At 37.0% G+C, this 17,321-nt stretch overlaps 1 protein-coding gene across 5 annotated transcripts in view; it reads right to left on the bottom strand.

Annotated features, from left to right (window-relative positions):
* PTPRZ1 (protein tyrosine phosphatase receptor type Z1) overlaps positions 1-17,321 on the bottom strand; it is a 170,189-nt gene that overhangs the window by 55,953 nt on the left and 96,915 nt on the right. For all 5 annotated transcript variants that reach the window (XM_025865777.2, XM_073899127.1, XM_073899129.1 and 2 more), the window contains exons 7-10: positions 13,589-13,746; positions 13,289-13,439; positions 3,681-3,865; positions 1,560-1,686 (exon numbers count right to left, since the gene is read on the bottom strand). In XM_025865777.2, the coding sequence (XP_025721562.2) occupies positions 1,560-1,686; positions 3,681-3,865; positions 13,289-13,439; positions 13,589-13,746 (621 nt within the window). The remainder of the gene's footprint in view (positions 1-1,559; positions 1,687-3,680; positions 3,866-13,288; positions 13,440-13,588; positions 13,747-17,321) is intronic.

The following is a 17,321-nucleotide window of genomic DNA, read 5'->3' as shown; positions in this document are numbered from 1 at the left end:
AGGAGATTTTTATATACCATATTTCATCAATTCACATCTGATATTGGCCATGATAGTCAATGTTGCTCTGTTAAAGATGTCATTTTCTAGGTGGATCCATATGGGGAGCTCTGGTGAGGGATGACGGGAGGAGCATGATATGGCGTAACTGATAACTGGTCAGTTGATTTTGATACTCACCTTTCAATAAGATTTAGAGCTCACATTCCATTTAAAAATAACCTAATTTTGAAAATCAATGCTACATAAAAACAGTACATTATACCCAGGCCATGAGGCAGATCATAAGAAATATTAAATAGTGATATTGCCATCATGGTAGTAGCAATATTCATTAGCCATCCGCATTTTAATCCGGGAAATATTTTGGGAAGTTTTGTAGCCTGTGGTTTAGAAGGATACATAATCTATCATCTAATGCTCTGACATACGTCCTTTAACTTAAAAATTTAACTAGTGAGGACAACTCTGTTGAGGTCATTAATGAACAGGCTCATAATGAATTAAAGTCCTTGCTATATCATATAGACCACAAAGGCTAATCAATATACCAGTTTTTCTTCAATATGTCCAACTGGAATATGCTCTAATTTATTACCATCCATGAAAAATTTACAAAATTACCAGCGAGTAGACTCATGGTATGGTGGGGATGACCAAAGAATATTTACATTTATGTGTGCATGTTTGCATGTATTTATGAATATGCATATGCATGATATCTGTGTATATAAATATACACATATACATATGAATACGTACATATATAATTCCATTCTATTGTCTTAAAACTGCTATGCTAACAAAAGGAAAACTAATTATATACATTTATATATTGTCAAATTATGATGGTCTGTACTTCATTTAATTATTGCATAAGGTTTTAGATCAAAAGATTTTCCTATAATACTTAGAGAAGATGCATGCAAATAAAATAGAATTAAAAACAACATCTTTGTTTTGCTTTGCGAAACAGTACTGGCAAATCAACTAAGAGGAAAGGAAATCAACTAAACTCTACCCCCTTCACACAGAATTATAAAAAGTGGATGAAAATACCTAAGATACACATATCATAAAAAAAAAGAAAAAAGAAAAGACCTAAGATAAACTGTTAGATGTGTTGTATAGATATTTCAAAGTACTTCACATGATCCTAGGATCACGTATATACTTACTACAAAACGCTTTGGGGGCTGAAAAAGGAAATAAACACAAATGAAACCAACTTTTCATTATCAAAAAGAAGTCTTAATATTTACATAGCTATTTTCATCTGATGACCATTACAGACAAAACAACAGATTTTGCTGCTCTTACTTCACAAATAGAAAACGTCAACATTTAGAATAAATTTACTTATTATCTTGCACCAGATCTGTTGAATGAAAATGGTTTCCATGCTTCACAAAATTAGCTGATGATCCAGACCAAAAAAAAAAAAAAAATCATTTTGCCTTTTGGCCATAACAATATAAAGTCAGAGATAAAGCACCATTGTACCCAGTAACTAAACTAGCCTCATTTATGTGGATATAAAGGCATATCAAGGGACTTACCCGGGTCATCAGAAGGCATGTCAACAACAAGCTGGTCACTGTATTTTCCATATAAGCCATTAGTGCAGATGGCTACTATCTGAAGCACATAACTCATATTGGGTAGTAAATTATTGAGAATAGCACCCTAAAAGGAAGATGTCAGTAATTATATTAATGTATTATTCTCATCAGAGTGCTAACATAATAGACATCTGTCTTTAGAAAACATTTTCTTATTTGCCAACGGAAAATATTTTATTAATCTAAGAAAAACTGTATGCAATGTTGTTAAGTTGAACTTGTGAGATTTGTGAATTAGGCTTTTTTGGTTTTTTGAAAAATCAATTTTAGTTTTAGAAAGTTTCATTTTTAACTAGAATTCATCAGATTCTTAAATGAGTATCCAAAACTACAAATTAATATTTTAGACAAATAAACATGTAGCATTTGCAAAGAGCAAAATGTGAAAAATATAATGAAGAACCAATTTATCTCTTTATCATAACAATATATAAGCAAGACAGTAATAGAATTATTATCTTAACATCATTATGAAATGAAAAACTGGCATATTCTCAAAAATTGCACGTCATACATAGTTCATAATGTCTCTGTTCTAGACACCTGCATTAAAAAGTTATGTATTTTTTAAATTTTTTATTGTTATGTTAATCACCATATATTACATAATTAGTTTTTGATGTAGTGTTCCATGATCCATTGTTTGCATATAACACCCAGTGCTCCATGCAGAGCATGCCCTCTTTAATACCCATCAGCAGGCTAACCCATTCCCCCACCCCCTCCCCCCTAGAACCCTCAGTTTGTTTCTCAGAGTCCGTAGTCTCTCATGGTTTATCTCCCCCTCCGATTTCCCCCCCTTCATTCTTCCCCTCCTGCTATCTTCTTCTTTTTTTTTTTTTAACATATATTGTATTATTTGTTCCAGAGGTACAGATCTGTGATTCAACAGTCTCGCACAATTCACAGCTCTCACCACAGCACATACCCTCCCCAATGCCTATCACCCAGCCACCCCATCCCTCCCACCCCCCCCACTCCAGCAACCCTCAGTTTGTTTCCTGAGATTAAGAATTCCTCATATCAGTGAGGTCATATGATACATATCTTTCTCTGACTGACTTATTTCGTTATGTATTTTATCAGTTTTGTCCATATGATATCCACTGCCATGGTAACAAGGACAGTTTTTGTTTAAATGCAGGTTCCTGGGCCTGGTGGGACTCCAGCTGTGTGAATGCACAGTTCAGTAGTGCTTTTGACCTGCAGTGGGCTCTCCTAGAGCCATAACCAGGTAGGGTTTTCTCAACTAGACCCCACATGGCCAATCCTTCCCTAGCAAGGCAAAGTTTAATATTGAGATGCTCAGGTCACAGAAGGAATCTGTACTTTTAAAGAAAGTTTTCATTTTAATTCCAGTTAGTTCATATACAATATTATATTAGTTTCAGGTGCACAATATCGTGATTCAACTGTTCCATACCATACTTTATTTTCTTTAATTTGTGTGCATGGGTGAGGAGGAAGAGGGTGTGGATCTTTTCCTAAAGATTATCTGTCTTGGATTCCAAAAGTTCTGACTCAATTGACTTCACATCTGTTACTTGGAAATTTGATGCGAAGAGTCCCCTACTCTATTTTCTTGTGCTGGTAGAGTATGGTGGGGGCAATGATATATGACAGTATCAGAGCACTGAGATTCCAGATTCAATTACTTCCACAACTGTGAGATCACGGTCAAAGTATTTAACTGTTCTTTGAGTCCCTTGATTTGGAAAGAGAGGCTGCACTAGATGAACTCTAGGTCCTAAGTCTTCTCTAAGCGTCTACTCTATAATGTTCGCAAAGCTGTGATCTTCCTGTAATCGAAAACAAATGAGAACCTAAGGTAATTCCCTGTAAGTTTTGATCTAATTTAGTATAGTTTCTGCTTCCCCTCCTCCCCACTGGAGAGTTTCACACAAAGTTTAGGGCAACAATATGTAATCATTTGTAAGTTTTTACCTTGAAAATTAAACTCTAGTGCTGTCAATACATGAAACAAAGTCTTGTAAGTTCTTTCCATGAAAATTAAATTATAATGTTATTAATACATGAAACAACTGATCTTATAGTTACCAAGTCTTGATAGCCATCTGTCAAAAATTCATGCTTGGTTTGGTCTTCTCCCTCTAACTGCTGGTACAAAACTGCAAATTTCTCAATCATGGTATCATAAACTACTCGAGGTCTCTCCCACGTAACAAGAAGGCTGGTATAATTCTCCGGGTCAGCTTGAACATTTTCTGGTTCTGAACTACAAACTTCAGAAACCAAAAAAAAAAAAAAAAAAAAAAGAAAAATTATAGATAGAGCTGTCAGCCTCTAGGATTTTAACAAGTAAAACATATTCTATGAAAATGTGTTGTGTTTTATTTCAACAGAAGGTAAAAAGTTAAACTTCTCCACTGTGGAGTTTTTGCTTATGACATTTCGTATATCTGAAACACTTCTTCCTTCCCTCCTTCCTTCATCTGCATCCCATTGTCCCATTCAGGAAAGGTCTAGGTCAAATGATCCCTCCTGTTATGCGTGCTCTGATGTCTGCTGAAGTGAGCTGTGTCATTTTCAACTGTCTGTTTTGCTTTAACACTACTATTGCATTAATTGCATGTTCTCTTATATTACTTTTTCCTGAACAGGTCCTGAGTCCCGTAGTAGGTTATAAACATAAGAGCCACAGTTTTTTATTTCTATATTGTTTAGGACACTGTCTTGAATACATCTGGTACACAAATTCATTTTTATAAATAAACAAAGGATATCTTCAAGCTCATGATGTTTTTATTTCTCTTTTTTTGGTACCTGACAAGTATCTTCGGCTCAGGATGAGGAGAATTTAAAATTATAAAATAGGGTCTATTATCAGACATTTTGTTGTTTCAAAATCCTTGAAATAACTTAAAATTCCCTATCAGAGAAAACCATAGGAGAACAACTAAAACTATCATTTCTGTATTTTTTGGACCTGCTGACAAAAACCCCACTTTGGCATTAATAGATTAATAGATTGAGCGATTAATTTTAGGAAATTAGATTTGTTTTGTCTGATCTGAAAAAATACTCTGAAAATAGTTCAGGGACTTCTTATAATAAATTCATGCCCATCATGGGAATCATGCCAAAAATTTAGTCGCATCAAAAAGTGTATTCTGATACTTTCTGAAATGCATTCATAATGTGATAATCTGAACTAATTACGAGGATGAAAATTATAAAATTTTATGATATTGTGCTAATGGAGCAAAGCAATAAATATACTCTATTCATAGGCCAGATAAACTTACAAAAGAGAGGGAGAAAGGTCTCTAAAGCTAAAGATTGATATGCTCAGAGAATCCAAGCTTTGCTTCTAGGAGGTACCTGAAGTTACAAAGTCACTACATGAGACCATGCGGTTGACATAAGTCAACCAATGGTCGACTGCTACAAAGACTCAATAAAAATATTGCAACAACAGCATCAGAATGTGACCAAAAAGCCTTTTGTCTATACCAGCTTGTAGTTTTGCTTGTGAACACAAGAGGGCAGCCAAAACTAACAATTGACCTTGTAAATTGAAACAAATTGTAGCTACAGGATTTAATAATGGGAATTTTAGCCTATATGCTATGCTAGCAATGGTATATAAATGATACAGAAAGTATAAAATATATACTTTAAATAATACACGTACAACTTTATATGAGTTAGAGACAGGATTATTCACTGTAAAAACTATGTTTTGTTGTTGTTTGTTTGTTTGTTTATTAAGGATTTAGGGTGAGGTGTTCCTTTGGGAGTAAGAGAATAATTCTCCAAAAACATGAATTCATCAAAAAGCATGAATTCAGAATAAGAAAATGCATTCTGATTTAGGTCTAGACTACATCGTTCTTACTCTATCTAGCAACACTTCTTTAATGGCCACCAGATGGCAGAAGATAATTGATCATCGCAAAAGTGAGCTGGCTACTCACGTGAACTATATCCGTGGAGGAAGCGGATTGCTTCAATCTTGCTTCTAATGAATCCCTAGGTCATTTTCAGAAGGTTGAAAGCAATTACAGACAATATCATTTGTAGATTTTGTCCTACAAAAATCAATCCCTCTTTTTAGAGAGTAGGAATGATTTAAAGTGAACTATTCTCCTCCCTCAAAATGAAGCTATCTTAAAATGCATTAAAGTTTTATGCATGCACACAAAGCAAAAATCTCTTGAGAAAATATAAAATTATTAGCTGCAAAAATACCCAAAGGACTGCTGCATAATTAGCAGAAAATTACTTTGTTTGCATGTCTGTTTATTTCGCCTTAATAGTTGAAATCAGCAGATGTTTCAAATTTTAAGAATCGGCATTAATATAAAGTAGGACTTTAAAAAGAAACTTGTATTTCCTTGTCATCGAGTTTTTATTCCTTTGCTTTCTGCTTTATAAATCTGGAAGAGCTTATGGGTAATTTGTTTAATAGTTTAGACTTACATTTTAATTAGGAACTTTGTAAATGTTTCTTTTGTTTAATGATAATGAATAGCTTAGTAATATGTTATAAAACTGAGCTAAATTTTATCTTTTATATGCTAGCTGAAATAGGGGATTTTACAGGGAAAAGATAATATACTTTAAAGTGTGTTCAAGAGAAAAACCTGTGCTTCTGTATATTGTTTATGATCTTGCCAAAGGGCTGCCCTTCTATAGGGTAGGAATGGATTTTTAAAATAATAATCTAGTTCATTCTATATAGACTACTTTGTGTTCAAACAAAAAACTGGGTAATGACCATGGAATAAGTTATTAATTTGCACTAAATTTTCCAGGTTTTCCTTATATTTATTGAAATTTGCTTATCATATTAGAAGGATATATACTCTATAAAGCACATTATCTGGATTGAAAATCAAGGAAGGGTTTTCCAGATCAACATTTACCCAGACACCAAATACAAGATACTAACTGATATAATAAAATAGTAACAAAAAAATCATTTCCTTGATTATAGGGAGTTCAGCACCATACTGAGGCCTCATTTCCTACTTTAGGACTGAATCCCATGTCCGATTCCTTTCCACAAGCTACATGTGATCTGGGTCACAGTTACGGATTCTTTCAGGAACACTGGCCAAGAAGGAGAATCTCGTTCCTGCAAGCCCTTGGCCATGAGCCAGGCTGTGACAAATCTGGGGTCCATGTCAAGTCACATAGACTACAAGTAAGTGCCTCAGTACAAATGCAAAGTCTGCTCACATAGAAAGAATGAGGATGTAGTTGCCTTTGTAAGGGAGCTGTAAAAGTGTTCTTACTTCAAAACCGACTTTTTTTTTTTTTTAAAGATTTTATTTATTTATTTGAGAGAGAATGAGAGACAGAGAGCATGACAGGGAGGAGGGTGAGAAGGAGAAGCAGACTCTCTGCTGAGCAGGGAGCCCGATGTGGGACTCGATCCTGGGACTCGAGGATCATGACCTGAGCCGAAGGCAGTCGCTTAACCAACTGAGCCACCCAGGCGCCCTCAAAACCGACTTTTAACATTAAATTCTCATCTACTTGGTTCCAGGCACTCTGGACATACAAATAAAGATGGTGCTGTTTGGGGCGCCTGGGTGGCTCAGTCGGTTAAGCGTCTGCCTTCGACTCAGGTCATGATCCCAGGGTCCTGGGATCGAGCTGCACGTCGGGCTCCCTGCTCTGCGGGGAGCCAGCTTCTCCCTCTTCCTCTGCTGCTCCCCCACCCCCCTCCGGCTTGTGCTCTCTCGCTCTGTTAAGTAAATAAATAAATAAATAAATAAAATCTTAAAGGAAAAAAAAAGATGGTGCTGTTCTTGCCTTTAGGAAGCTCATTCCTATGATAGCTGCTAAACTTTAAATTTAGTAATCGATGAAATATAAAGGGTCTATGTCCCAGACCCTTTACATAAGAATGCCAGATAAACTTGTAGAAAATATGCCATCGAGACCAAGTTAGGTTGTGCTTTCAAAATTACACGTTTTTCCCAATTTCCCAATTCAAATTGTAAAGATTTCATAAAGTTGCAGCTGATACAAAGTCATGTATTTTCTCAAATGAAGAGTGAATGCCTCACACAGAGGAATGCGCATGACCTGCAGAGCTAGTACCAAAGAGTGAAGCACTGGGTGTTAAAGGGAAAAAGTGGGAAAAAAGGAAAATAAACAAAGACGGAGAAATACAAATGAAGAGAGCATGACAACTCTGGCTGTGACAAGTCTCTCAGCTAAGCACAGAAGTTGATGCAGGTGGCCAAGGGAGATTTGAGTCTCCTTCCACGTTTGCTATTCTATGTGCCTGGCTTGGAAGGACAGATACCCTGAGGGAGAAGGTCCAGCCTTAGCTCCATGGACTTAGGGGTAAAACTGTGGGTACAGATAAAAAGACAAAATGGTGATTCTTGGGGAGTGGCAGAGAAAATGTCACAATTACCTAAGACGTCACTAGATTTTACCCAGTTATTTCCCAATGAGCTGAAGTTTGGTGCAGTTTAACACAGCTTGTGACAAAAGTACTTTGTGATACACACTGATAAATCCATCACATCCTCCTCCGAGGCTGACGAGCCTCCCTTCAAAAAATATTGAGACTGGGGCGCCTGGGTGGCTCAGTTGGTTAAGCAACTGACTTCAGCTCAGGTCATGATCCTGGAGTCCCGGGATCGAGTTCCGCATCTGGCTCCCTGCTCAGCGGGAAGTCTGCTTCTTCCTCTGACCCTCCCCCCTCTCATGTGCTCTCTCTCATTCTCGATCTCTCAAATGAATAAATAAATAAAATCTTAAAAAAATATATTGAGACAGGTGTTTTGATGACGTTGTTGTGAAGAACTTGAAGATTTACAGACCCAGAAGACAACCAATATTAAGGTCGTGATTTCCCCTCAGGGAGCAGCAGATCTTAATAAAACTACATGTAAACATTGCCACAAATGTTAAATATAGTAACTAGAAATGATCCGCCACTGATTTGTACCTCTAAAGGCTGCATTACTCACTTCAGATAAGTAGCCAAAAGGAATCTTTCAGATTCTACCTAATTCAGTCAATCCTTTCTAGGGACACATTGTAACTTCATCAACAAAATATATAACCTTCTAAGAAGTAAATAATCTCCAGGTCACTTTTCTGCGTTATAGTTGGTGCACAGTGTTACGTACACGTGACCTTAATGAATGCTATTTAAAACTATTGACCTTCAAGAAGGTGAGTCTACTGATGTTTAATTCATCATGACATTTTTCAGGAAAGTACAGAAAATTCCTCACAGTTCAAATACAATATTAGGCTATAGGACACTCTTTCATGCAAACCTGCCTTGAAGAGCATTTTATATTGTTTTTTTTTTTGAAGAAAGTTTGCATTGGCAGCACCTGGGTGTCTCAGTCCGTTAAGCATCTGCCTTCAGCTAGGGTCATGATCCCACAGTCCTGGGATCGAGCCCCACGTCGGGCTCCCCGCCGAGCAGGGAGCCTGCTTCTCCCTTTCCCTCTGCCCATCTGCTCTGCTTGTGCTCACTCTCTCTCTCTCTCTCACTCTATTTCAAATAAATAAATAAATTAAATTAAATTAAAAAGTTTGCATTGACTAATTGCGATGCTAGCAAATGAGATCGGAAGTGCTTCTATGATTTTATTCAACAAATAAAAGCCTTAAACATGGAAAACTTGAATAGCACCCCATACTTGTGATAGCTTGCTCCCATATGTATGTGCATACACACCCACAAGAGTGTGTAGATACAGACATTATATTAAAAGCAGCTGTAAGTCTGGGACACATTATGTTCAAGGAACTGTACTGCTTTGCAAACTTTAGCCCATTTAAAACTCACAACAAGGTGGCCTTTTACCTCTAATTTTATAGGTGAAGTAACTTGACAATTTTTTAAGACTTTATTTACTTGGAAGAAGAGAGAGTGAGAGAGAGCACACGTGAGCAGGGGGGAGGGGCAGTGGGAAAGGGAGAGGTCTTAAGCAGACTCCCCTCTGAGTGCTGATCCCAAAGTGGGGCCCAATCTCATGACCCAGAGATCGAGACCAGAGCCAAAATCAAGAGTTGGATGCTTAACCAACTGAGCCACCCAGGAGCCCTTGTAACTTGACAATTTTTATTTAACTAATAAGTACTGGCAGCAAGGTTTGATACCAAAAGTATACTGGACTTCAAAGCCCAAGCTTTTCCCCACTGTGCTTCAGGAGGTCCCTGCTTCTTAGTGGGAGAGTCTTGCTAAGAAGGCAGCAGGAAAGCATCTGGTGCCTGGAAGGTATGGGATAATGTTGAACTTCACTGATTTTACACTCATGCTGTGTTTGTATGGTGATTCACACATGTTTCTCATTATCTAAAAGACAGTTTTTACTAACTCCTTCAAAGTTCTATTAAATTCTGTGTCTATTCCACGATGCCAAAAAGAAATGTCTCTAGTAAATGGCAGCTCTACATAAAAATTCAAAAACAGAGGACTGATGTTCTGGTAAAATATGTATTCATTCACACTTATTGAGTTCCTGCTATGAATACAAAAATGAATAAGGGTTAATCTCTACCCTCAAGGAGTTTACATAGATATACAGACCTCACATGGTTTTTGCAATTATTTGCAATGTGTTTTGCAAATATATTTTTCCACAATGCATTTCCTGAAAGCTGAATTCTGACAATTTTCATGCCACCCCCCTCTCTCGGTCAAAATGAAGATGTTAGATATCTACAATATCAAAATATATAAATATAACCTGAGTATCCAAAATTGAGGAACTGGTTTAGTAAATTGTTATGACTATACAATGGATTACTGCACAAAATTAAGAATAGTGCATTAATGATATATGTGTATCAAGTAAAATAAAATCAACAAACATATATGTACTGTAGTCTCATTTTTGTGAGATATAAGAATATATTTTTAATTTAAGAAAAAGTCCTGGAAGGATATTCACCAAAATCCTCCTAACAGTTATCTCTGGATGGTGACATTATAGGGAATTCTCATTTTTTCTGTGTGTTTATCTGTGTTTCCTGCCTTTTTAATAATGTTCATGTAATAAAAACTTATTTTCAGATTCAATTTAATAAAGATTAAATCATGGACATAAATGCAATCCTCAATTTTTATTCTCAAATTCACCAGAAAGTAGAAGGGGGATAATGTGTCCATTAAGAAGAAAACCATCACAGGAATATGCCCATGGCAAATGAATAAAGACTTGTTGAATACAAATACTCATGATGGAAAAACTAAGAATTCAACTGTTCCAGTTTGTGAAAAAAGCCAATGCCATTTTTTTTTTTTAAGGTAGTTTCCATGCCCAGCCTGGGCCTTGAACTCAAGTCCCTGAGATTAAGAGTTGCACGCCCTACCGACTGAGCCACCCAGGCACCCCTGCTATGTTTTTATTATATGAAAATGGATTCTTTCTGTCATTCGGGAAGTATTTGGTGAATGAGAGCTTTATGTTAGCCCAGCAATGGAGGTAAAGACTTAGTTACTTCTCTCATGGGTCTCAGTGTCCAGCGGGGGAGACAAATAAGTGAACAGACAATTGTCATCCTGTGGCAACTGCTGTGCACTTTGGATGCACAGGACATGACACGACTCCAGATGAGCATCACTGACTTTGTACTCTGTGGGCATGGCACCTTCACAAGTGCACAGTCCCATGCCCTGGCCACAGCCAGACTTGATGAGGATGGAGACAGACTCAAAGATGGCTCTCCAGTGGATGCAAAGTCTGTGTGAGTCTTGAAGAATGAGGAGGGGGCAAGCAAGTGAAGACAGAGGGAAGAATATGCCATGGTAAGGAAATAGTATATAATATGTAATGTGGGAGAACGTGGTCTTCCATCTTCAGGGGACATCGAAGAGTTCAGTCAGGACAAGAGAAGGAAGCTAATGGCAGAGAATAAATGCTAAGGCTAGTAAGCGCTAAACAGGACCATGCAATGATGAATGGTTTGGATTTTATTCTAAAGGCAATGGAAAGCCACTGAAAGGTTTTAATAAAATACAACTGACAAAAGTACATAGCAAATAAAAATCGAATTTATTTCATTTGTTATTTGATCTATTGTATTTTCTAAAAGGAGATGCTTAAATGTAGTTTTTGGCTTTTTTTTTTTCTAATCAATTGTCTATTATTTACCAGACAGAATGTTATAGTATTTAGTATTGCTGGTAGAAATATAATGAAATTTCCTCACTTTGGGGCAATTCAATTAGAAATTTATGGTCATGTTAAATGTAGCTATTCATCACTGTTGTCTTGTGCTCTATTTTGTTGTTGTTGTTAAAGGATAAATAATTCTCACAAACATTACATTAAAATAATAAAAACATGCTGTTTTAATGCTACTCTTCAAAAGCAGATGATTATTGGATTACTATTAGAGATGGCCAAAACTTCATTGTACAGCTGAGATCAAAGAAGGCCATGTACTTGGAAATGTTTTAAGTCCTCAAAGCAAAGGTCACTTCACCTATTTCTTTCATCAACCAGTCCACTATCAGTGTAAACTGAAAAGGAAAAGTCAGTAGATGCACCTGATCATGTCCTCCGGACATTTTCAAAGGCTTCTGACTGTGGGTCAACTTCAAAATACACAGAGGGCACTGCAAAGATTTGCCCCTGGTGTTCTTCCATTGCTTGGGCCTAACAAACTTCTTTTCCCCCAAAGAAGGAAACTGGAGGAAAGACTCCCTTTTTATTCATTTATAATTCAGTGCATTTGCTTTCAATCCCTACTACGTGCTATGCTCTCCACTCAGAGCTGCCAACACAAAAGGTGAGCACTTTCAAACCCCAATCATGCGCCAAGACTCAACTCAAACGTCGTTCTATTGGAGAGGCTCTTCACCACCCCAACCAGAATTGATCTCCCCACGCTCTGTACAACTCAGCCCATTATTCATTCATTTCCTAGAGCTCTTAACACAAACATCATAAAGTGAATTTGGAAGTTTGCGTATGTGGCTTTGCCATCTATTACTGTGTGTTTAAAAAAAAAATCACTTTCCTTACTGAATCTCAGTATTTCTCATCTGCAAAATGGGGTTGTTTGTGTGGGGAAGAACAGCAACTTTTATTTATTTATTTATTTATTTAGAAGATTTTATTTATTTATTTTGAGAGAGAGAGAGAGAGAAGATCTCAAGCAGACTCCACGCTGAGTGCAGAGCCTGACATTGGGCTCAATCTCACGACCCTGAGATCATGACCTGAGTCGAAATCAAGAGTCGGACACTTAACTGACTGAGCCCCCCAGGTACCCCAAGAACAGCTGTTTTTATTTTTATTTTTTAACTTTTTTTAAAGATTTTATTTATTTGAGAGAGAGAGCAGAGTGAGAAAGAAAGCAGGAGCGGTGGGGAGGGGCTGAGGGAGAAAGAAAAGCAGGGAGCCTGATATGAGGCTTGATCCCACAATGCGAGGCTCGATCCCAGGACCCCAGAGTCATGACCTGAGCCAAAGGCAGACGCTTAACTGACTGAGCCACCCAGGGGCCCCAGAACAGCTGTTTTTAAATGTTATTTTATAAATGTAGTAACTGAGATTCAGAGAAGTTAAATAGCTTATCTAAAGCTATAAAGCTAATCATCAAATATTTTTAAAAATCTTCATCTTGTGTATTTTCCATTATTCCACAATTACCTACTATAACATTGAATCTATAAAAGTAGTAAAAAATTATATTTCAATACACACCTGCTGCATGAATCTCTTCCTTCCCAGTATATGAGGAAAACACCTGCCTAGAGAACTTGTATTGTTGTTCTCGAAAATTATTTTGTAAGTAGTCCATCAGCATGACATAACCAGACTGTTGCATTGTAAGAACTTCACAAAAAACAGCCAACTGGAAAAAAGATCATTTAACATACAATTTAGCATATCTGGTTCAAAGGCATCTGTAAATGCTTTAAAATAGATATTCAGTAGTAAAGCTTAGAAAATAATTATTTTTAAATTGCTTCAAATTACTGCTTTTTGAATTTCCAAGATTACCTGGCTTTCAGAGATGCTAACCGTATCTTTAAAAATAATCCAGTCAACAGTGTCTGTGCAGGGAGGCGACGTCAATGAGCCATTGTAAGTGTAATACTTGTCAGTTGAGTTTGGCAGAAGGTTCAGCAATATGAAGGGATCTAATGCAGCTTGTTTCCCTACAAAGTAACAAAATATATCTCAGTTGGAATCTCAATACTGGAACTCAGCAGTTCAAAGCTTCTACAAAACAGAGACATTTGGTTTGTTATAAATTTAATAAGAAATGAAATTTTAAGAATATTCTAGGTATATTTCAAAAATGGTGCTAAAACCAACATATTCTGAATTTCCTTACATGTATCACTACATAGGGTTAAATGTTTCAACTTTACACTAGCAAGATGCTGGAGAGATTATTTTACATAGAAAAGATATTCAGAAATCATATAACCATCTTAATAGATACAGTGAAATCATTTTAGAAGACTTAATGCCAGTTTGTAGAAAACAAAAAGAAAACCTTATTCTGGTGAAGATTATCTTCAGAAGCCTGTAATTAACATTGTATTTAAGAATGACTTATTGGGCAAGCTTTACCCCTAGAGATAAAGGATGAGACAAAAAAAATCCTGCTATCACCATTTCTAATTAACACTGAACTGGAGGGCTGGGCCAGTGCAATAAAGTAAGAAAAAGAAAAAAGTCATAAAGATTGGATATGAAGAAATGATACCATCATAATTTGCAAATACATGATTGTGTATGTAAAATACTGAAAAGAATTTACAGACTTAGAATTAATAAGTGTATTTAGTAAAGTCACTGTTCATAAGACCAATATACCAAAATTAATTATATTTCTATGTACCAATATCAAGCAAGAGAAAATGAAATTTAAAGCAACATAACTCAAAACAACAAAATATCAAATACAAGTAAATCTAATAAATGATATGTACAACACCTATATTGAAAATTGTAAAACTTTCTTGAAAGAAATAGATAAAACCTTAAAATGATGGGAAATACCAAGTTCATGGTTTGGAAGATTTAGTATTGTGAAGGTGTTGACTGTCCCCAAATTGATTTATGGAGTCAACAAATCTTATCAAAATCCCAGAGGCTTTTGCACATGTGTGTATGTGTGTGTGTATTTACTGAGGTGCTGATTTTAAAATTTAAATGGAAATGAAAAGAAAAGGTAATCTTGAGCAATAACAAAGTTACCGAGAACCTTCATTATCAGATAGAAAGACCCATTATATAAACCTATGGATATCATGATAGTGAAATATTCATGCAAAGATAGACAAAGAGAATAATGAAAAAGAATAGAGAACCCAGACCCATACTCTTGATTTAGGACAGGAAAAATTACTATGTAGTTGGAATGGATGGCCTTTTCAGTAAACCGTGCTATATCAATTGGTTTCCTATGGAAAAAAGTGAATCATGATTCCCTACTTCACAAGGTAAGCACAACGAGTTTTAAATAGATGTGGATCTAAATGTGAACAGAATAATAAAGATTTTAGAGGAAAACAGAAAAATGTGATTAAATAACTTCTTTCTTTTTTTTAAAAAAGATTTTATTTATTTATTTGACAAAGAGAGACACGGCGAGAGAGAGAGGGAACACAAGCAGGGGGAGTGGGAGAGGGAGAAGCAGACTTCCCCCCTGTGCAGGGAGCCCGATGTGGGGCTCGATCCCAGGACCCTGGGATCATGACCTGAGCCGAAGGCAGACGCTTAACGACTGAGCCACCCAGGCGCCCCGAAATAACCTCCTTCTTAATCATCAGTGGGCTACCATTGTTTCTTTTTTCTGCTGAGGACGAAATTTATCTTAAAAATGTTCTGTGGAAACGTGGATGTGACGAATACTAATTAAGGAGCCAAACATTGACTCACTGCTAAATTAGGCGGGAAATGAAATGACACCAAGAAAGCTAAAGGCCAGAAAAGGAAGAAAAGAGGTGAGACCTGAATAGGGATGGTGAAATGAAGAATCTTCTTGAAATGCTAACTGTTCTGTGCCTTATTTTTAAAATGTTATTTACATACATGTCCTAAATTTTTGTCTTGGATAACACAAGACTTTTCAATTAGAGTAGAGCTTTTCAATTAGACCACTGTCTTTTGAGAAAATTGGAATAAGGTGATTTTTTGAAATATATGTCTAGCAAAAACATTTGCTTCATCTGAATCACCGCACTACTGCGAACACAGGTGAGCGTCCCAGCTGACTCAGAGCCGCTGTATTTATGATCGTTCAATCACTCTTCATTTGAACATGTGTTGGCGACTAACCAGTCAATCTGCTGCTCCCCTTTTATGGGAGGTTGAGAGCAGGTGGGGGAAGAGGAGTAGGGAGAGATAAGGAGATAAAGACAAAGACCACAATAGGGTCAAGCACTAGGGAAGAGCCACTAAAAACTTAAAACCAACTCTTACTGTGGAATTTAAGAAACAAAACAGAGGCGCATAGGGGAAGAGAGGAAAAAATAAAACAAGACGAAACCAGAGAGGGAGACAAACCATAAGAGACTCTTAATCACAGGAACAAACTGAGGGTTGCTGGAGGGGAGAGGGGTGGCGGGATGGGGTAAGTGGGTGATGGACACTGGGGAGGGCATGCATTGTAATGAGCACTAGGTATCATATAAGACTGACATGAGTCACTGATCTCTACCTCTGAAACTAATAATACATTATAGGTTAATTAATTGAATTTAAATTTAAAAAATGTTTTAAAAAAACCAACTCTTACTACTTAGGACAGTAAGATTTAAGATGGTGCCATGTCAACACGGTCTGCGAGGATTTTTCAAGATGCAAATTCCTGGGCTGAATTTGTGATTAAGATTCACACCAGAAACCATTCTAATGACAAATCCCATTTGAGAATCACTGATGATGTTACCTGGGGTGTGTCTCTTCCTTTGCAACTTGAAAGAGTTCAACCAAAAGTTCTCTTTTTTTGTGGGCTCTGCTTGTGGAATATTAATACGCTATCTTTGTATTGGTGCAAGCTCACCCCCTCTCTCTCCACTCCAAGGGTAGGAAGTGCCTAACACAGAGCAGGTATGAAGGAAGGAAGGGAAAGAAAGAAAGACAGGAGTGAGGGAAGGAACGGGAAATGGGTTTGTCTTTTGGAGAGGAACATAGGAAATGAGCAATCAGCCCACGTTGGAATAAGATAGATTTTATAATCTTGATGACGGTTCTAAGTGTGGTTTGTTGAACAACTCACATTAGATGGAGAATATGCAGCAGGATTCGGGAGTTTCGCGGCAGTTCCAGCATCTGTCTACAGAGAAGCCCTCCCTTCAGTCCTCTCGGTTCCCACCAGCAATGGCTGAGGGCGAACACTGGGAAGGCTTCAGTTTATTGGGCACTAGGGGATTTTCTAGACTCTGAAATAGATTTAGTCTAAGAACTGTCAAAATAGAAACATTTACCTTTAGGAGGACTTAACTTATTTAGTCTGTACGGATCCTATCTAATAACCATTCAAATCAAACTGACACTTACCACTAATACAAGTCTCCACAGTGTGGTAGAACAAACTCTGTGGACAGACCAGGAGCTAGATCCTGGCTCTACCACTACTTACCAACGGTAAAAGCTCAGATGTCCTTGCCGAATATATTGAAATATTAAGTATCTACTGGGTGAGCTGATACACATGGAGAATTATTCTATTTTCTGGTAAAAGAAGAGGGAAGAAGTTGGTGCCCAAGCAGCAGGA

The sequence above is a fragment of the Callorhinus ursinus genome, unplaced genomic scaffold (genome assembly GCF_003265705.2).
Source record: "Callorhinus ursinus isolate GAN/ISIS: 27379988/994484 unplaced genomic scaffold, GSC_fseal_2.0 scaffold12, whole genome shotgun sequence".
NCBI lineage: Eukaryota > Metazoa > Chordata > Mammalia > Carnivora > Otariidae > Callorhinus > Callorhinus ursinus.
The sequence above is the reverse complement of the archived record's forward strand: the minus strand, read 5'-3'. Positions and strand labels throughout refer to the sequence as shown.